Raw genomic sequence first — 21,486 nt, forward strand, 5'->3', positions numbered from 1 at the left:
TGTTAGCAAGGAAATGGGGACAAGGAATGGAAATGTGTGGCCACGCTATTGTGGCGGACAGAGCCGAGATGCTCAACGAAGATCTCCTAGCCTGCATCCAGTACCTTTGATGTGGAGACCACAATGAGAGCAGTAGATAACCCCTCCCCCCTCCGCAGATCCACAAGTAAAATGTTGCTTCACTAGGAAAGGACTGTTTGGGGCCCCGAATGGTGGCAGGGGGTAAATGCCAAGGGGATGATTAGTGAGGAATGGACGGGGGAGTCACTGATGGAGCGATCCCTGTGGAAGGCAGAGACGCGAGGTTCTTGCTACAATCTTATCGTCTGAAGACTTTCGCATTTCACTATTCTAGTGCTGGACCTACTATAATTTTGGGGGCATAGTCTCAAAATTCAGGGCCTAAATTAAAAGCAGAGATGAGGAGGAACTGCTTCGTCCAGAATTCTCTGCTCAATGAATCAGCGGGGGCTGCTTCAGGCACCAGTGTCTGAGCCCTGCTTGAGAAGGAGGGGACCTTCTAGCTTATGGACTAGACACCAAAGGCTGGTGAAAAGGCCGGGGCTTGTAGCTCCTTCCCTCCACTCCGGGAACTAATGGGCCACTTTGCTTTGCAGAAGTTCTTACCGAAGAGCAACTGAAGACAAAAACCCGTTTTTCCTTACAAAAGAACCTGAAGAAGGGCAAGTTCGAAAGCATCACGGTTGAAGCAATCAGAGATGTCATAGCAAAGGTATGGCTTGATCAGGCGCGAGGAGACATTTTTGACACCAAGCAGCACCATTTGGGGTCCTTTGGTCATGTGATGGTAGTGTGGAGATATGAACACCATGAAATTGTCATCAGTGGCTTCTTTGTAAGGCTTTGTTGGGACCCTACTCCTCTCCCCCCCCCACCATTTATTTTGGGCACCTGCCTACATTTTCCTCATACCAGGTTCAAGCCCGAAACGTCAGTTATGTATCCTTATCTTTGCTACATAAAGGACACTGTTTGACCTGCTGATTTTCTCCAATGTCGTGTTTTGACTTCAATCACGGCGTCTGCAGACTTTTACATTTTACTTCACTGTGGTTTTAGCGAATCCCAAGTCCTCTCCTTGTGTGAAATCCGACACCTCATGGTTCAAGAGCAGATTTTTTTTCCCAACAGCCTGATCTTCCCCATAATGTCCTCACCATAAATTACTCTGGGACAACCAAAAGACTATTGAAAATTCACCTTTTTTGTTTTGCACTAACTGCAACTGTGAACATTTACAATAAAAGTTCCAAAGTCTGGGCTGCTTGGGGATTTTGGGTCGAGATGGATTTTCCAGATTTTCAGGCAGTACTTTTAAAGCTCATATTTAAGGAAGCTAAAAATTAAATTTTGATAGTGTATTAACGAAACATTTTTTCATATGAAATACAAAGTACAAAAATCAAATATCTTTTTGTTCATTTCCGCGACTTCTGCGAATCTGTTGCTTGTACGTGCGAACATGAAAGCCCACTGAATTTAAAAGGTTTAGTTTTCAAGAAGTTTGGATCCTTGGGTGGTCCGGATTTCTGGCATCTAGATTTTTAAAACTTTTACTGTATCTCTTTTTTAAATTTATTACCAGTACCTCTTTTACTGTGTCATGGCGCATTGCCGAAATTGAATTTATCCCATTGTTGTCAGTCCATCTTGCTTGCCTGGCAATAAGAGTGTCGGTGTGTTGCACTTGTGTGTGTGTGTGTGAGACAATATAACCATGTCACAGTGTCGTACAGTAAAACCCCTGGTATCTGGCACCTATGGGGATTGGTAAATGCCGGAGAAGTGCATTTTCCGGTTGCTTGAGACTGCGTGTTGTGTGATCGGTGAACTAACGGCAAGATGCACCCATTTTAAACCTGCATTTTTTACCTATTTATTTTCTTGTAATTTTTTTTGATGATTGCTTCAACTGCAGAGAACAGGGGTTTTACTGTACTTATCCCGAGCTCTCCAGGGAGAGGAAGCACCATGGGTTCACCACCGGTCCACGCTACTCCTGGGCTGTTCAACCTGGTGCGCGCAAACCCTCCACAAGTCGGGTTGTCTTCAAAACATTTCAATTTTAATATGCGAGGGTTCTTCTCTTCCAGAACAAACATGGCTTGCTTCCCCTCGGAGTGCACACTGTCAAGGATTTAATCGGAAAAGAAATCTATGCCATTGTCATTCACATCAAAGTGACTTCAAAAAACATTAAGAAACTAAGGTAACCTCTAGACCAGGCATTCTCAGCTTCTTTTTGGCTATGACCACCTCCCTCCCCCCATTCCTCCCCCACCCCCTTGGACTTTGATCAAAGTTTATGGGGCCCCTTTTTCTTTGAAGCAGTCATGTTTTGGTTTCTTTCGTACTTCTCTCCTACCGACTATATGAAAATATCTACTGTATGATCCAATAGTCGAATTTTGTGGACCAACTTTTAGGGTAAAATTTAGGGGGTCAATTATTACACGCACACTACTTTTGGTGGTGGTAAGTACCTGTGTCTTTTGAGGCATCGGGAGCTCAGAAGGGCGGGGGGTGAGGGGGGGGGGGATTATCCATAGTTCAGGAGCTCTGATGGGTGGGTGGCCAGGGCTGAGGTGAGAATCGGCAGTCAGGGGTTTGGGAGCTTGGATGGGCCGGTGGGGGGAGGCAAGAGTCTGCTGACGGATGAGAGTCCACAGGGCCCTGGAAATTTGGATGGGTGGGCGGCTGGGGCCAGAAATAAGGGAGGGGGGGGGTCGACTTTTTTATGGTATTGACTATTACACGAGTATGTGAGGTGAAAAGTAAACAGGGCTTTTACTTAAATGTGCTGTGACCACCCCTCACTTTAGGAATGGGTGCCTTTGAGCCGTAATGGTATTGAATGGTCGGCCAGGCTTGAAGGGTTGTTTTTGGGTTATTCCCAGATGTTCTTCCAGTGGAGTTTGCTGTGCTGGCTGCACAGAGCACTCTGCTCCCCCTGCTGGCTCAGTGATTAATTACACATTCTGCTGTGGACCTGGACTCTGTACAGCACAGAAACTGGTTCTTTGGATCACCTCGTCCTTGCTGATCCAGTTCTCCACCCAAGTTCTCGCTGCTGCCAACGGGAAAGAGGTATCGGTGCCACAAGACTTGCACCACCAGGTTCAGGAACAGCTGCGCCCCCTCCACCATCAGACTCCTTAACCACCTATGGGGATTGGTAAATGCCGGAGAAGTGCATTTTCCGGTTGCTTGAGACTGCGTGTTGTGTGATCGGTGAACTAACGGCGAGACGCACCCATTTTAAACCTGTATTTTTTACCTATTTATTTTCTTGTAATTTTTTTTGATGATTGCTTCAACTGCAGAGAACAGAGGTTTTACTGTACTCATTTAAAGACTCTTACACGTGATCATATTGTATTTTTTTCTCTCTGTATTGGACAGTTTATTTAAATTTCTTTATTTCTTTACATGCGTACATTGAGTACAGTTTTTTTTTGCACTACAATTAATGGTCATTCTGCCTCCCCCACAGGAAAAAGAATCTCAGGGTTGTATGCCAATAATATCTGACTTTGAAGGCAACTTTGGGGGTAGACTGTTGGCAAAGGAGAGGGGGCGGTGTTGACGGTTGGTGGTGGGCTTAGACTGTTGGTGGAATCATATGGTGCAGTCATTCTCAGTGCAGACACTGCAACCCCACCCCAGGGGCCACAGCACATATCAGGGCTCCACGGACTGAAATCATCAAAAGTTTTTTATGTAGTCGGTAGAAGTACAGAAGAAACCAAATAAACCTCGCAGGGAAGGTGTCCTTAAACTTTAAGCAGGGACCTAAGGGGGCCATAGCCAAAAATAAGTTTGAGGACGGGCTGTTGATGAAGTAGTACAGTCGGAGGAGAGGCTAGCTTGTTGGCAGCGGGGCCGGGCTGGGGGTGGGGTGAAGGCTGTGTCTGAGGTGAAGGGGTGCTGGGCTGTGGGTGGGGATAGTTGGGATTGGGCTTAACCTGGCATTGGGGAATATGGCCGTGGGGTGGGTGGGAATTGGGAGCTGAATTGACGGTGGGGTCAGGCTGGCATCAAAAGGGGGTCGAGTTGGTGGTGGGAGTAAACATAGTTGGGATAGCATGGAGGTGAAGAGCCAGAAGTGGGGAGTCCAGCATTTGGGGTTGGAATTGGTGATTGGGGTACACTGGTGGGGGAACATTATTGGCAGAGCAGATCTACCGGTGGAGAGGGTGATCTGCTGGTAGAGGAGATAGTTTTCTGGTTGAGCAGGCGGTCTGCTGGTGGAGTGAATTGTCCACTGGTGGGGTTGGTCTGATGGTGGAGGGGGTGGTCTGCTAGCAGAGAGGGCGGTCTGCTGGTAGAGAGGGCAGTCTGCTGGTAGAGGTGGCGATCTGCAGGTGGGGGGGCAGTCTGATGGTGGAGGGGGTGGAGTTGGTAGGAAGGTGGTCTGCAGGTGGAAGGTGTGGACAGTAGGAGGGTTGTCTGCAGGTGGGGGGCAGTCTGCTAGAGGAGGGGGTGTACTTGGTAGGAAGTGGTCTGCTGGTGGAGGGGGTGGACTTAGCAGGAGGGTGGTCTGCTGGTGGAGGGGCAGGATGGTAGGATGGTGGTCTGCTGGTGGAGGGAGTGGACTTGGTAGTAGAGTGGTCTGCTGATGGAGGGGGCAGACTTGGTAGGAGGGTGGTCTGATGGTGGAGGGGGCAGATATCTGGCAGAAGTAGGTGGAGGTGGGCTGGCTTGCTGATGGAGGTGTTGGACCCTTGGCAGTGGGTGTGAACCCTCTCCTCCTCTTTCTCCAGGAAATTGTGCCCAAAGTTGTGTGGCAGCGATGACGAGTTCCTGAAGCTCTACCGGATTGAGCAGAAACATCTGGAGTCGGCGCCTTGTCTGTCCGCCACAGTGGAGCCCAACACGTGGAGCAATGTCGATGAACTGAGCAAAGCTGTAAAGGAAAGGATCTTCCAGGAGCAGGGAAAAGCAGTCTGGATCGAGCAGAACTAGATTTTTCGGGGCTTGAGAAGGTCATCAGGCAGTGACCATGGCTAGCAGGACGTTCCATTTGATAATGTGAATTATCAGCTCCATGAACACTCGAATCTAGCCCATCCTGAAATCTCCTGCTGATCGGCCAGACATCCAACAATCACTCGTCTAAATTAATTCCTTCGCTCTCTCTATCATCCCAGGCCTGACTTCACAGCAGTAAACTGCAGGCTAGCAGTCTGGCTGATTCATTTCAGCTCATGACAGTGGCCTGCCTCCCAATTCCATCTCTCCCCAGCCTGGAAGGAGATGAGGGAAACTGGTGGAGTGGGCTGCAGGTGAGGAAGGGGGAGTGGATGGTGTGAATTTGTAACATTCAGAAGGTGGCTGGGTGAATTTGAAAGGAAGGAATCTACAGGTTTGAGAACCCTGACCTTGCTCTTACACATTCCAGCACTGTACAGGCCTTTCGACCCTCAATGTTATTCCTACCAAAAAAATACTAAACCCTCCCTACCTCATAACCCTCTATTTTTCTTTCATCCATGTGTCTGTCTAAGAGTCTCTTAAATGCCCCCAATGTTTCAGATTCCACCACCATCCCCAGCAATGCATTCCAGGCACCCACAACTCTCTGTGTAAAAATAATTACCCGATGTCTCCCCTAAACTTCCCTCCCTTAACTTTGTACATGCATCCTCTGGTATTTGCTATTCCTGCTCTGGGAAAAAGGTGTTGGATGTCCACCTCACACTATCTATGCATCTCAGAATCTTGTAGACCTTTCATCCTTCTTCACTCCAAAGAGTAAAGTCCGAGCTCTGCTAACCTTGTCTCATGCAACTTGCTTTTCAATCCAGGTTACTTCCTAGTGAATCTCCTCTGCACTTTCTCCATAGCTTTCACATCCTTCCTATAATGAGGTGACCAGAACTGAACACAATACTCCAAGTGTGGTCACACCAGAGATTTGTAGAGCTGCAACACTTGAACTCAATCCCCCTATTAATGAAGCCCAACAACACATAAGCCTACTTAACTCTCCTATGTGCGGCGACCTTGTGAGATGTTTGATTTGCAGCCAGTATAGACTGTGCAATGCTGTAATCTTTTTGCTTCTCTGTCTCCCATTTCCAGCCCCTTTTGCCCTGAACCATTACCCGTTTTGTCATTTAATCTTTGCGTCCTTTCCTCTCCACCGCACCTCTCCCCTTTAATTTACTTCACTTTGTCTGTTTGTTGCGTGCTGTATTCTATCAACTCTTCCCCAGACTAATGGAGTGTCTTTGACGTGAAACATTTTTATCTCAGTCCCCACAGAAGCTGCCTTCGGAACATGGGCCAATGAGTGCAGGAGTGATCTTTCAACCAGCTGAGCTATCCTCACACTTTCTGCTTTGGTTTTGGATTTCCAACATTGGATATGTTTTGCTTTTGCATTAGTTCTCATTATTAACCTTTTGGACTCCACATCCCAGTTTTCAGGGACTACCAAAGTCCCGGTTTTATATCCAACCACCAGCTGCTCCGTATGATGTTCATACTGTAGTTTACCCATGGTCCCAGTCCAGAGTATATCTTGTGAAAGGTTAAATGCAGCCCGAGTTCTCAACAGCTAATGTGCCCACAATGTTGTGCTGACCAATGTAAGCATACTCTATCAGTCTAATCCAGTGGTTTTCAAACTTTTTTGTTCCATTCACATCCCACCTTAAGTAATCCCTAGGCCATTGGTGCTCTGTGATTAGTAAAGGATTGCTTAAAGTAGGCTGTGAGTAGGAAGGGAAGGTTGAGAATCACTGCTCCACACCCAATGGTTACTGAAATATTTTGCTTGAGCAAAATTGTTATTGGCCCATTGCCTTTGGAGTTGTGAAACCATGCACATAACGAGTCAATGAGGTACAATTCAAACAGTGGTTTTCAAACTTTTTCTTTCCACCCACATCCCACCTTAAGTAATCCCTTACTAATCACAGAGAACCTACGGCACAGGGATTACTTAAGGTGGGATGTGGGTGGAAAGAAAAGGTTTGAAAACCACTGATCTAAACTTCACCTCCTTCACAGGCTGTTATACTTTATTTTTCTTTCATCCACGTGCCCATCTAAGAGTCTTTTAAATTTGGCCACTGCTGCCCTGGGGCAAGGGTGCTGGCTTGTCCACCCTATCTATGGCTCTCGTCATCCTGTATACCTCATCCTCCATTGCTCTGAAAAGTCCTAGCTTAGTCAACTTTGTTGTTCAAAATTCAAAAGCAGTTTGGGAGAGAAGCACGCAGAGTAGGGTGGACAAATAATTTCTCGACAGTGCGAGAACACCCACCACTGCTGGGAAGTTGTCATTACCGTGTGATATTTGTACAGATGCAGACATAGTGGTAAAGGTCTGTGGCAAAAGGACATGAACAGGAAGCAAGCTGTTGAAGACATTTTAATATATTGTAGATATTCTTATTTTTTTTTGGTTCTATTAAACTATTTATCCTTTTTTTTATTATTTGTGTTAATAGTTGATGACCTGCATGAGTCTGTGTCGTAAACAGATGAGATTTTTCCATTGCCTTGAGTTTGCTACAGTTAGCATGACTGTTACAGCGACAGCGATTGGGTAAGAATCCGGCGCTATCTGTAAGGAGTTTGCACATTCTCCCTGTGTTGCTCCGGTTACCTCTCACCGTTCAAAACATACAGTGGTGGGCGGTGGGGATGTTGTAGGGTGATTGATGTATTTGGGAGGCACTGATTCATTGAGTGTTGGTCAGGGACCATACAACGGAGTTAGGTGACTGCTGTGTAGGGTCCTTGCTTCTCTACAATTCTGAAGGCACTCCATGAGAGGAAACAGTGAAATAGAGGTGAGGTGGGGTGGGGGGGGGAGCTTTGTTCACAGCTGAGGTCATTGTGAGTGGGCTATTTACAGAGGTGCCTGTTCTCTCAAGACCACAGATTCAGTCTTTCCAAGGAGAACAGTTGGGGAATAAAAATTAAATACATACAAAGTTGGGGGAAACACAGCAGGTTAGACAGTGTACTTGACAAATTTAATTATTTTTGCATTTAGATATTCAGTGCGGTTACAGGCCCTTCTGGTTCAGGAACCTGTGTTGCCGTATTACTCCTAACTGACCGACAACCTGGAATGTTTTTTTTTTGAACGTTGGGAGAAAACCGGAACTCCAGGAGGAAACGCACGCAAACACGAGGAGAAGAGCACAGTGGCTGGCGCAACACCCTCACAGCGCCAGCAATCGGGGTTTTGAGACCCCCACTGTCTGTAAGGAGTTTGTACATTCTCCCTGTGTTTGCTTGGGGGTTTCCCCCAGGGGCTCCCACCATTCAACAACGCAAGCTAATGGAGTGTAAATTTGGTGGCACGGACTAGTGGGCTGAAATGGCCTGTTACCGTGCTATATGTCCCAATTCAAATTAAATTAACGTGCAAACCCCTTGCAGGAAGGTACCGGGTTTGAACCCGAGTTGCTGCCACTGTTAATAGCATTGCACTAACAGCCAACCTATGTAGGAAAGATAAAGATACGTAACCAATGTTTCGGGCTTGAACCCTACATCAAGGTATCAGGGAATGTTGGATGTTGGACGTGGATGTTTGAAAACAATCTTCTTCACCATATTAGCCCAGCGTCACTTCCCACCTCCCTGCTTGGGACCTAATATCGAACTAAACATCATTCCTTCTGCCTAAGATGGAGCCTGCAGTGAACCAACTGTACAGAAAGCAGGAGAAGTGAGCAAATAATGAGAATCTGGAGGGACTCGGTAGGTCAGGCAGCATCTGTGGGGAGAAACGGTTGGCCAGAAATTTTGTTTAGGACCCTCACTCGAAATGATTTCTCTCCACGGATGCTGCCTGACCTGCCTGGGTTCATTGCTTGTTGATAGATTTGTGCATCTGCACCTCTTGTATTCATGTGTAATTGATTGCGCGCTCACACCTCACAGTTTACATGAGCCAACATTTCTGATTACAAAGGCAGACCATAAATTTTATAAACATAAATAAATGCCTCTTGTTGTTCATACTTCATTCAGATTATTTTATTAAACCCTCTCAGCTTTTACCTGATTATTCAACTGCATGGGTGTTTTATCAGGGTTAAATTTATCAGAGTGAAACACTGATGTCTGCAGACGCTGTTATTGTGGTAAAAAACACACAGAAATGCTGGAGGATCTCAGCTGGTCTCGCACCATCCATAGGAGGTAAAGATACATTACCGACATTTTGGGCCAGAGCCCTTCCTCAAGGTAGAAGCGAAAAGCAGAAAGGTGTAAGAATAAAGACTAGCCGGGGGAGGAGTCCAGATCAACAAAAGGTGTCAATTGGATAAGAAGAGGAGAGCTGAGAAGTGATTTTAGCTCAATGAAAGGAGACAGAGGGAAAGGGAAGAGAGAGAGAGAGAGAGAGAGAGAGAGAGAGAGAGAGAGAGAGAGAGTCGGAGCTGGGGGAAAAGCATCAGGGAGAAAAAGGGGATGGGATGGGGTTTAACAGAAACAGGAGAAGTTGATGTTCATGCCATCTGGTTGAAGGGTGCCCAGGCTGAAGATGAGGTGTTGTTCCTCCAATTTGTGGTTGATCTCAGTCTGACAGTGCATGAGACCACAGACAGACATGTCAGTAAGGGAATGGGATGGGGAATTGAAATGTGTGGCCACTGGGAGATCCACGCTATTGAAGTGGACAGAGCCGAGGTGCTCAACAAAGCGATCTCCCAGTCTGCGCACAGTCTCTTCCACGTGGAGGAGACCACAATGGGAATTAAACCCTTCCTACCTCATAACCCCCCCCTCCAGTTTTCTTCTATCCATGTGCCTAAGAGTCTCTAAATGCCCCTAATATTCTAGTCCCTGCCACCACCCCTGCCAAGGCATTCCAGGCACCCACAACTCTCTGTGTAAAATGTCTTCTCTAAATTACCCTCTCTTCACTTTGCACAGATATTCCCAGTGTTTGCTATTCCCTTCCTGGGAAAAAGGTACTGGCTGTCCACCTTATCTATGCCTCTCAGAATCTTGTAGACCAAAATTTCTCTGTTGCCAGCTGCTGGGATTCCTGCTTTACTGGCTCAGGGTGCTCAACCACTGTCCAACGGACCTCCTCCCTCCCAGGCTTTAGACTCCAACATCAGTGAAGCCCAGAACTTCTCCGTTTCATGCCTTCATGGAACTCCTCTTCCCCTCCCCCCTCCGCCACTGCCTCCACGCCTGGGTCAGAGTTTTTCCATCATTCAATAAAATTTCTTGGCGAGTGAACATCCCTGCATCTAGAGGCAGCTGCCTATCCAGGCTGGACATAACAGCCAAGACAAGGAAATTCTGCTTATCTTTTGCTTTTGCCGCCCATGTCCCATCTTGAACCAGGAGTGACTGCAACATATGGGTGAAGGAGATACAACTTCCTCAGCGAATGCAAGAAATGCTGGCAGAGAGGTTATTTTAAAGTTAAATTTAGATATACAACACAGTAACAGGCCTTTTCGGCCCAAGAGGCCTTACCGCCCAATTGACCCAAATCCCCCATACATTTTGAAGGATGGGAGGACACCGGAGCATCCAGAGGAACCCACGCAGACATGGGGAGAACATATAAACATCATTCCAGTCAGTGCTGGATTTGAACCTGGGCCGCTGGCACTCTAACAGTGCCATCCCACAAGGGTAAGCATTGAAAGGCTGGAGGAACTTAGCCGGACTCACAATGTCCAAAGGAGATAAAGATATATTACCATTATTTGGGCCTGAGCCCCTCCTCAGTGTACCAGTGAAAAAATAACAGGTGCCTGAATTAATGGCTGGGGGAGGGGGGAGGGGGGAGGAGTCCAGACCAACAGGCAAAAGGTGTTCTTTGGATACAAGAGGAGAGGTGAGAATTGATTTTGCCTCTGTGAAAGCAGACAGAAGGAAAAGGGAAGAGAGAGACGGATTTAGAGGAAAGGAGATGGGGCAAGATGGGGGAAGGAGGTGTTTTTAATGGAAACCAGAGAAGTCGATATTTATTCCATCCGGTTGGAGGGTGCCCAGATGGGAAATGAGGTGTTGTTCCACCAATTTGCAGGTGGTCTCAGTGCATGAGATCGTGGACAGACATGTCAGCAAGGGAATGGGATGGGGAATTGAAATAGGCGGTCCACAATGTTGCAGCGGATATCCCAGACTGCGCCTAGTCTCTCCAATGCAGAAGAGATCACAATGGGAGAATTGGATTCAGAAAGTTTGAGAGAGTATAAAATATATATAACACTAAAGCACAATACAGGACCTTCAGCCCTCGATTTTGTGCCGATCTGTATATTCCTGCTCTTGCCTCATAAGACATTTTCCAATCCAGGCCACATCCTGGTAAGTCTCCTCTGCACCCTCTCCATGGCTTCCACATCCTTCCTCTAATGAGGTGACTAGGACCGAATGCAATATTCCAAGTGTGGTCTCACCGGAGATTTGTAGAGTTGCAAAATAACCTCTCGATTCTTGAACTCGGTCCCCATATTAATGAAGCCCAACACCCCATCAGCCTTCTTAACTATCCCATCAACCAGTGTGGCAATCTTGAGAGATGTGTGGATTTGGATTCTGGGGCTACCTGTTCTTCCACTGTGACAGATTATGTTGTATTTTGTATTGTATATAGGTAGGTTTTAAAGGAGATAAATTGTGGCAGGTTTTTTTTTAAGTGTAGGCCACATACAAACACTTCAAAACAGATCTCATTTAAAATGTTGGAGCCCTGCTCAAGCTAGTCTGACTCTGAGAGCCTTTGCAAAAACTTTGAAGAGAGCCCAAGGGACTTCACTAATGGACTGTTGTTTTGAAAAGCAATAGATGAAAGAACTCGGAGGATTAGGTTCGGAGTTGCAGTCTGCCTGAGAGTGATTCCAGCAAGTGGAATCTGTTCCCTGCTTACAACCCTTTGCCCCTTCCCTGCAACTATCCCCACCTTCACTTGCCCCTATCTGGCTCCACCTGCCCCTTCCTTGTCTATCTCTCCCCTTCTGTACAAAGTGAAGGGAGGAATGTTCAGGGAAGATGTTTTTCTCCTCCCGCCCCCAAACAGAGAGTTGTGGGTGCCTGGAATGCATTGCCAGGGGTGGTGGTGGAGGCTGGAAAATTAGGGGCATTTCGGAGACTCTTGGATGAAAGAAAAATGAAGTGTTATGAGGGTTTTGTATTTTTTTGAGTAGGAATATTTGGGTCAGTATAGCTCTGCATATCACATATAGACAGGATAACAAATGAAAAAGTTCTACGAAAAAATGTACAAGACAAACGAATCAGAAAACAGCAATCAAAATTCTTTGGACACATCATGCAAAGAGATACATTAGGTTACAATGGTTCTCAACCTTTTTCTTTCCACTCATAACCTGCTTTAAATATTCCCTATGCCATCGGGGCTCTGTAATTAGTAAGGGATTAGTTAAAGTGGAATGTGGGTGGGAAGGTTGAGAATCGCTGCTCGAGACCCAATTGTGACTGAAATATTTTGCTTGAGAAAAAGTGTATTGGCCAATTTCCTTTGGAGATCTGAAACCGTGCACATAACGATTAAAACAGTGGCTTCAAACTTTTTCTTTCCACCCACATCCCACCTTAAGCAGACCCTTACTAATCACAGAGCAGGATGGCAGAGGGATTACTTAAAGTGGGATATGAGTGGAAAGAAAGAGGTTGAGAACCACTGGGTTAGAACATTAAGTTACAACTAGAAAGCTGGAGGGAAAAAGTGGAGGCAGACAAAGAATGAAAATGAGAGATGGTTAGAAACAGGGGAGAACAGTTGCAATTCACCCCCGAACCTTTAAAAAAAAGGTCAGCACAACATTGAGGGCCGAAGGGCCTGAACTGTGCTGTCGTGTTCCCGTTTGTCAGCCAGTTGCAACCTCCCCTCTACCTGTTCGATCCACCTCGTCTCGCCCTCACACTCTCCTTGTTACCCTGCCGGCTTACTCAATCTGTTAGCGCCTTCGACGTGGGGGGATCCCCTCCCCAGGGTATGTGGTTCGACCCGCCGAGTTCCTCCAACAGCTTGCTTGTTACTTCAGTGGCTGCGACTGTGTTTATGCTCATTTTCCGAACTTCCTGCAACCATCCCCACCCCCTCCCCAATATCCTGGAGTCGATGATGCAGGCGGGTGCGGAGTTGCAGCGCTTTCTGCAGCGGGCTGGGCACTGGAGGTTCGTGTCCTCTGCTGGGACGAGAGGCCGGCGGGACGGGGGAGGGGGAGAGGAGGGGAGGGGGAGAGGAGGGAAGGGGAGGGGGAGAGGAGGGAAGGGGAGGGGGAGAGGAGGGAAGGGGAGGGGGAGAGGAGGGAGGGGAGGGGGAGAGGAGGGGAGGGGAGGGGAGGGGGAGAGGAGGGGAGGGGAGGGGGAGGGGAGGGGAGGGGGAGAGGAGGGGAGGGGAGGGGGAGAGGAGAGGAGGGGAGGGGGAGAAGAGAGAAGGGGGAGGGGGAGGGGAGAGAGGAGAAGGGGAGAGGAGGGGAGGGGAGAGGAGGGGAGGGAAGGGAAGGGGAGGGGAGGGGAGGGGAGGGGGAAGGGGAAGGGGAGGGGAGGGGGAAGGGGAGAGGAGGGGAGGGGAGGGGAGGGGGAAGGGGAGGGGAGGGGGAGGGAAGGGGAGGGGAGGGGGAAAGGGAGGGGAGGGGGAAGGGGAGGGGGGAGGGGGGAGGGGAGGGGAGGGAAGGGGAGGGGAGGGGGAGAGGAGGGGAGGGAAGAGGAGGGGAGGGAAGAGGAGGGGAGGGAAGAGGAGGGGAGGGGGAGAGGAGGGGAGGGAAGGGGAGGGGAGGGGGAGAGGAGGGAAGGGGAGGGGAGGGGAGAGGAGGGGAGGGGAGGGGGAGAGGAGGGGAGGGGAGGGAAGGGGAGGGGGAAGGGGAGGGAAGGGGGAAGGGGAGGGAAGGGGGAAGGGGAGGGAAGGGGGAAGGGGAGGGAAGGGGGAAGGGGAGGGAAAGGGAGAGGGGAGGGAAGGGGAAGAAATGGAGGGAGAGGGGGAAGAAATGGGGAGAGGGGAAGAAATGGAGGAGAGGAGGGAAGGGGAAGAAATGGGGCAGAGGAGGGAAGGGGAAGAAATAGAGAGAGCGGGAGAGGGGAGGAAGCAGGAAACGGGGGCGAGGAAGACAGGGAGGAGGAGAGTGAGGGAAGGGAGGGTGAAAGAAAGTGAGAGGGAGGGGAAAGAAAGGTTGAGAGAGAGGGAGGGATGGAAGAATGAAAGAAGGGGACGAGGGAGAGAGAGGGAGGGGAAAGAAGGGGGTGGGGAGAAAGAGAGGTGAGGAGAAAGGGAGGGAGGGAAGGTGGAGAAAAGGGGGTGAGAGGGAGGGGAGCAAGGGGGTGAGAGGAAGGTTGAGGGAGGAAGGGGAAAACGGGGGCGAGAGAGGGAGGGGGAGAAGAAGACAGGGAGGGGAGAGGCTGAGGAAGAGGGAGAGAGATGGAGGGAGGGAAGGGGAGAGAGGGAGGGGAGAGGAAGAGAGAGGGAGGAAGGGGCGGGGGAGAGAGAAAGAGGAGAGAGGGCAGTGAGATAGGGATGGAGAGAGGAAAGAGGGAGGGAGAAGGGGTGTGAGACAGGGAGGGAGAGACGACAGCTATTTTAACTCCGGTTCTCGCTCCTTTTCCCTTTCATTCCTGTAGAGACGGGTCGTCCAGGGAAAGACGTCAGAAATGAGTCCGAAAGCTTCCGAGAAAGTGGCGGCGGCTGAAGAATTTGCCGCGCGATCGTAGGTTTCCAGCCCGTGCCAAGAACAAGTTGCAACAAAACTTTTCGGGGGCGGGGAGGGGGGAGAAAAAGTTTTCTTCGACCTTCTGGGCGCGATGGCCGGGCCGGAGAGGAGCTGGGAACAGCGCTGCCTCCCGAACTGCTTCGCCTCCGGGGAAGAGGTGGAGCTGCGAAGACGGAGCAAAGGGATCGACCAGATGTTGGCCAGGGAGAGACCTTACCTGCGGAGGATGGTGAAAATCCTCCTGCTGGGAGCGGGCGAGAGTGGGAAGAGCACCTTCCTGAAGCAAATGAGGATCATCCACGGGGAGGATTTCGACAGGAGCACGCTGGAGGAGTTCAGGGACACCATCCATGGGAATGTCGTGAGCGGGATGCGGGTCCTGCTGGATGCCCGGGAGAAGCTGAGACTGTCTTGGGAGAACCCGGAGAACGAGAAACACGGGCTCTTCCTAAGGGCCAGTGTTGGAGGGGAGGGGCATTTCCAAAGAGTTGTCCCGGCCATCCGCGCTCTCTGGGACGACCAGAGCATCAAAGAAGCCTACAGCAGGAGATCGGAGTTCCAACTGGTAAGTCGGGACCCATTAACTACCACCCGGGCCCCTGGGCTGAGCTTTAGTAAGGCTGCCCCTGCCCTTGCCCCCCTGCCCCTGACTTTGCCCCCTTGCCCCTGACCTTGCCTCCCTGCCCCTGACCTTGCCTCCCTGCCCCTGACCTTGCCCCCTGCCCCACCCTTCCTTGAATAGAATAAAGTGACGTTACGTTCAATGACATATTAGGGGTCTAGAAAGTGGTCCATATCGACCCCTGGGGGGTTGGAAAATGCGGGGGGGTGGGGTCCAAAAGGGGAAGAGAGAGGGAGAACTGGGAGTAGGCTAGCAGAAACCGGAGAAGTCAACGTTAATGCCATCCAGTTGGAGCTAGCCCAGACAGAAAATTAGGGGTTGTTCCTCAAACTAGTGGATGATCTTGGTTTGACAGTACAGAGGCTGCGGGCAGAGGTGGGAGTATAGGAACGAGGCGCGGAATTGAAACGGTTGGCCACTGGGAGATTCCCATCACTGGTGCAGACAGAGCCAGGGGGTTGAATGAACTTTTGGGGTAGAAGCCCGGGGTCCCCTCTTCTGCTGGGAGCCCGACGTCCTCTCTCCTGCTGGGAGCCTAGGCTTAACCCTACTCAGCCTAATGGTTAATCCGTCACTCCTGGTAAGTCCTCAAATGTAGGGTGAGGGGCGCTTCCTTCAAGGGACCTGCCCACAGGCCATTTCTTCCACCTTCAATATGATCCCACCATCAGGCACATCTTCCCCTCTCTGCCTTCTGCAGGGACCACCCCCCTCCGCAACTCCCTCCTCCCCTTCCCGTCACTCGCTCCCTTGGCACCTTCCCTTGGATCCACACCTTCTCCCTCACCACCCTTCAGGGCCTTAAACGTCTTTCCGCTTATAGCGACACGTGTATCTGCGGGAATGATACACAGTATGCCCTTTGTGGTTTCCTCTACATCGGAGAGACTGGGCACAGACTGGGAGATTGCTACGCTGAGCACCTTCGCTCTGTCCACGTCAGTGACAGGAATCTCCTGGTGACCAACCATTTCAATTTTACACCTCATTCCCATACTCCTATATCTGTCTGTATCAAACCAAGATCATCCATAAATTAGAGGAGCAACCCCTAATTTTCTGTCTGGGTTCACTCCAACTGGATTAATATTGTTTTCTCTGGTTTCTGCTAGTCTACTCCCAGTTCTCCCTCTCTCTTCCCCATCCCTCTGTCTTCTTTCCTCCAGCTCTCCACCACTTTCCCTCTCCAGTCACAGAGCTTTCCTTCCCCCCCTCCCATTTGCTACTGTGCCCTCCCTCCTTTACCCACCTGCCTGTACTCCTCCCCCTGCCCTTCCCCTCCACTATTTTGTCCGGACGGCTGCCTACATTTTGCTCATGCCTTGATGAGGGGCGCAGGTCCGAAACATTGGTTATGTAGCTTTATCTTTGCTGTATAGAGTGCATTGTTTGACCTGTTGAGTTTCACCAGCCTCATGTTTTTAATGCCACCCTGACCTCCCCTTTAAGGACATCAGAAATAGGCCACCTCCTGCTCGGCCATTAAACAAGATGACGGTTGATTTGGCCATGGACTCTGTGTTGGTACATCACCGGCCTACTGCAGGGGGCGACCTCTGTACCTGCAGAAGAGCACGGGAACAAGACAACACCTGGTCAGGTGTCAATCAGCCGATCTGAATGGACCAAGCCCCACCCGGTCGGCTGTCAGTCACCCGCTGGGATATAAGCCTGAGCCAGCCCTTTGAATACAGTCTCAGGGCTTGCAACAGCATCCCTCACAGCCTCTCGGTGGAAGTTTATGTCAAATAAAGCCTGTAGAACAGACTTTTATGTTTTGTATGTTTGCTTCTGTTCGATAGCGCACCACAGACTCAGCTCCACATCCATCTGCTCCCTTAATTCCCATATCATTCAAAAATCTATTTGTGTGTCTGAAATACATTTAACAAAGCAGCTGCCATTTCTTCATTTGGCAGAGACTTCCACAGATTTACTATTCCCTGGGAGAAGCAGTTCTTTCTCAAATATACACCCCCAAAGACAAAGTGAGACAATGTCTGTGAATATCTGATGGCAGAGGGGAAGAAGCTCTCCTTGTGCTTGTCTTCAGGCTCCTGTACCTTTTTCCCCCAATGGTAGCAGAGTGAAGAGGGCATGGCTTGGGTGGCGGGGGTTCTTGAGGATAGAGGCTTTATTCTTACGTCACTGCCTCTTAAGAGGATGGAGTGAAGTCTGGTGCCTGTGATATCACAGTCCGAGTTAACAACCCTCTGGAGTTTTTTCCTGTCCTGAGTGTAGGCACCTCTGTACCAAACAGTGATGCAACCTGTCAGAATTATAAACACACAACGCTGGAGAAACTCAGCAGGTCAAACAGCGTCCTTTATATAGCAAAGGTAAAAATGCATAGCTGACATTTTGGGCTTGAGCCCCTCATCAGGGTATGGAAAAATGCCAGTAGGCGTCCAAACAATAGAGTAGGGGAGGGGGGGAGAGGTGTGGTCACAAAGGCAGGAGGTGATAGGTGGAGAAGAGAGGGAGGGGACAGCAATTGCATGTTGCACCTGTAGAAGTTTTCAAGAGTCTTCAGTGGACGGAGCTTGGAAATCATCTCAAAAGAGCTCTCGGAGCAGGAGGAGGTCACGTGGCCCTTTAAGTCTGCCCCACCACTCAACACCATCAGGACTGATCTCTGCTGGCTGTCTTCTCATCATAACCCTTGACTGATCCGTCTTCACCTTAAATCCATTTAAAGATCTGTCCTGCACCACCCTCGGGGTCACAGAACTCTACTGATTCACCATCGTCTGAGAGAAGAAGGCTCCTACCCACCTCAGTTTTAGTTAAAATGTAAACTCAATGCTAGAGAAACTCAGCAGGTCAAGCAGTGCACTTTATAAAGCAAAGATAAAGATACATAACCAATGTTTCAGGCTTGAGCCTTTTATCAAGGTAGGAGAAAAATGTAGACAGGCACCCAAACAAAATGGTGGAAGTAGGAGGGGCAGGGGCAGGAGGTAATAGGCAGGTAAAAGAGGGAGGGCACAGCAGCAAACAAGGGAGAGGGGGGATTGCTCTGTGAATAGAGAGGGAAGACTGCTCAAACTACAGGGGAATCACGTTGCTCTCCATTGCAGGCAAAATCTTCGCTAGGATTCTACTAAATAGAATAATACCTAGTGTCGCCGAGAATATTCTCCCAAAATCACAGTGCGGCTTTCGCGCAAACAGAGGAACCACTGACATGGTCTTTGCCCTCAGACAGCTCCAAGAAAAGTGCAGAGAACAAAACAAAGGACTCTACATCACCTTTGTTGACCTCACCAAAGCCTTCGACACCGTGAGCAGGAAAGGGCTTTGGCAAATACTAGAGCGCATCGGATGTCCCCCAAAGTTCCTCAACATGATTATCCAACTGCACGAAAACCAACAAGGTCGGGTCAGATACAGCAATGAGCTCTCTGAACCCTTCTCCATTAACAATGGCGTGAAGCAAGGCTGTGTTCTCGCACCAACCCTCTTTTCAATCTTCTTCAGCATGATGCTGAACCAAGCCATGAAAGACCCCAACAATGTAGACGCTGTTTACATCCGGTACCGCACGGATGGCAGTCTCTTCAATCTGAGGCGCCTGCAAGCTCACACCAAGACACAAGAGAAACTTGTCCGTGAACTACTCTTTGCAGATGATGCCGCTTTAGTTGCCCATTCAGAGCCAGCTCTTCAGCGCTTGACGTCCTGCTTTGCGGAAACTGCCAAAATGTTTGGCCTGGAAGTCAGCCTGAAGAAAACTGAGGTCCTCCATCAGCCAGCTCCCCACCATGACTACCAGCCCCCCCACATCTCCATCGGGCACACAAAACTCAAAACGGTCAACCAGTTTACCTATCTCGGCTGCACCATTTCATCAGATGCAAGGATCGACAATGAGATAGACAACAGACTCGCCAAGGCAAATAGCGCCTTTGGAAGACTACACAAAAGAGTCTGGAAAAACAACCAACTGAAAAACCTCACAAAGATAAGCGTATACAGAGCCGTTGTCATACCCACACTCCTGTTCGGCTCCGAATCATGGGTCCTCTACCGGCACCACCTACGGCTCCTAGAACGCTTCCACCAGCGTTGTCTCCGCTCCATCCTCAACATCCATTGGAGCGCTCACACCCCTAACGTCGAGGTACTCGAGATGGCAGAGGTCGACAGCATCGAGTCCACGCTGCTGAAGATCCAGCTGCGCTGGATGGGTCACGTCTCCAGAATGGAGGACCATCGCCTTCCCAAGATCGTATTATATGGCGAGCTCTCCACTGGCCACCGTGACAGAGGTGCACCAAAGAAAAGGTACAAGGACTGCCTAAAGAAATCTCTTGGTGCCTGCCACATTGACCACCGCCAGTGGGCTGATAACGCCTCAAACCGTGCATCTTGGCGCCTCACAGTTTGGCGGGCAGCAGCCTCCTTTGAAGAAGACCGCAAAGCCCACCTCACTGACAAAAGGCAAAGGAGGAAAAACCCAACCCCAACCAACCAATTTTCCCTTGCAACCGCTGCAATCGTGTCTGCCTGTCCCGCATCGGACTGGTCAGCCACAAACGAGCCTGCAGCTGACGTGGACTTTTTACCCCCTCCATAAATCTTCGTCCGCGAAGCCAAGCCAAAGAAAGAAGAGAGAGGGAAGGGGGTGGAGAGCTGGAAGAAAGAAGACAAAGGGATGGGGAAGGGAGTGAAAACAGGGTGTGGGTTAGCAGAAACCGGAGAAGTTGATGTTAGGGCCATCTGGTTGGAGAGAGCCCAGACAGAAAATTAGTTGCTCCTCTAATTTATGGGTGGTCTTGATTTGATAGAACAGGCTTTATATGACGTCCCTTATTTTATAGCCACATTCCTTGTCCACAACTTATAGTGAGGGTCCATGAACAGTCCCTCTGCCAGTGGTGGTCTAAGGGTGGAATCATGTTGGACGTCGAACTTGTGACTCAGGGACAGAGTGGCTGCTCTGTGACCTTACCCCATGTCCCTTTGATTTTCTGTCGGTCTACAATCATGAGTCACGGTGGGAACCTCCCAGTGACCAAGTATTTCAATTCCACATCTCATTCCCTCTCCGAATATGTCCATGGCCTCATGCACTGCCAAATCGAAGCTATTCGCATATTGGAGGAACTCCACCTAATAGACCGTTCTGTGAACTCTCCATCCAGACAGCATTAACATTGACTTCCCCAGTTCCTGTTAACCCCCTCCCCCAGGGCTCTCTCTTTCCCTCTTTTTAAATAAAAGACCGCCCAGTTGACACTCAATCAACTTACAATCCCCAATACGTTTCAAATGGTGGAAGAAACTGGAGCCCTTGAGGAAAACCCATGCAGACCCGGGGAGATCATGCCAACTCCTTACAGACAGCATGGGATTCGAATCCCAGTCCCGGTTGCTGTAAAGATGTTATACTAGCCACTACGCCAACCATCCCTCTGTCTCCAGCTTCCTTTTCCTATCAGAGAGCTACCCCTTCCCCCATCCCCCCCTCCCCCATCAGCTTATCTTTTTTCTCTTCAACCCTCCCATGCATATCCACATACCTGTGGGCCTGTGCTCCTCCCTCTCTTCTTGCCTCCCAGTTTTTGTTTGGGTGCCTGCCTGGTTTTGCTCCTACCTTGCTCAAACATTAATTACCCTTGTCTTCCTGTAGATACTGAGTTTCCCCAGCATGTTTCCTGTCCTCTCCGTTGGCCTTTCTCTATCTCCCCACTCCCCTCGCCAGCGCCAACCCTCCCCCAATGGGAAAGCACCCCTCCTAACCCTGGAACCTCCTGCTGCCCTTGAGATGCCTTGACGAAGAGGTGAGGCCCATTTTGGCACCGGCCTTGGCAACTTCACGTGTTCTCTGCCAGAAGCCAGAGCCGTGTGGTTGCCAAGATCACCGCTATTTTTTTGCGCAGATTCTGCTTTTTAAAGACCAGGAAGCCTGCACAATCAAACTGGGGGATGTGTGTGGTTCATTCAGTTTCTCCTGCAGTTTGAATAGGTGTTACGGAGGTGCATTCATGAATGGAGAGAGCAAGATGACCCTGCGTTCTCCAGAGATAGTTTTCTCTGCAGTGTGAGAGAGAATGCATTGAGGGGGTACAGAGAAATAAGGAGATCAGTACCGTAACCTGGGAAAAGGCTTTGTTCTTGCCTAATAATACATTTCAATAGCAGTATACGACTTGGCTCTGCTCTTTTTGG

The 21,486-nt window shown here is 49.6% G+C and overlaps 2 protein-coding genes across 11 annotated transcripts in view; both read left to right on the forward strand.

The window, feature by feature from the left end:
- The window catches only part of LOC138748135 (caspase recruitment domain-containing protein 11-like), a 76,803-nt gene extending 67,787 nt beyond the window's left edge, over window positions 1-9,016 (forward strand). For 6 of the 8 annotated variants that reach the window (XM_069907851.1, XM_069907854.1, XM_069907855.1 and 3 more), the window contains 3 exons: window positions 618-733; window positions 2,115-2,230; window positions 4,785-9,016. In XM_069907851.1, coding sequence (XP_069763952.1) covers window positions 618-733; window positions 2,115-2,230; window positions 4,785-4,986 — 434 coding nt within the window. In that variant the 3' untranslated portion in view covers window positions 4,987-9,016. The remainder of the gene's footprint in view (window positions 1-617; window positions 734-2,114; window positions 2,231-4,784) is intronic. The other 2 variants (XR_011347818.1, XR_011347819.1) reach the window with 2 other exon arrangements.
- Window positions 9,017-12,884: 3,868 nt separating this feature from the next.
- LOC138748137 (guanine nucleotide-binding protein subunit alpha-12-like) overlaps window positions 12,885-21,486 on the forward strand; it is an 80,056-nt gene continuing 71,454 nt past the window's right edge. The window contains exons 1-2 of one of the 3 annotated variants that reach the window (XM_069907860.1): window positions 12,885-13,161; window positions 14,602-15,255. In XM_069907860.1, coding sequence (XP_069763961.1) covers window positions 14,782-15,255 — 474 coding nt within the window. In that variant the 5' untranslated portion in view covers window positions 12,885-13,161; window positions 14,602-14,781. Of the gene's footprint in view, window positions 13,162-14,489; window positions 15,256-21,486 lie in introns of those variants that run through there. The other 2 variants (XM_069907858.1, XM_069907859.1) reach the window with 2 other exon arrangements.

Source organism: Narcine bancroftii, chromosome 13 (assembly GCF_036971445.1).
Source record: "Narcine bancroftii isolate sNarBan1 chromosome 13, sNarBan1.hap1, whole genome shotgun sequence".
NCBI classification, from domain to species: Eukaryota; Metazoa; Chordata; class Chondrichthyes; order Torpediniformes; family Narcinidae; genus Narcine; species Narcine bancroftii.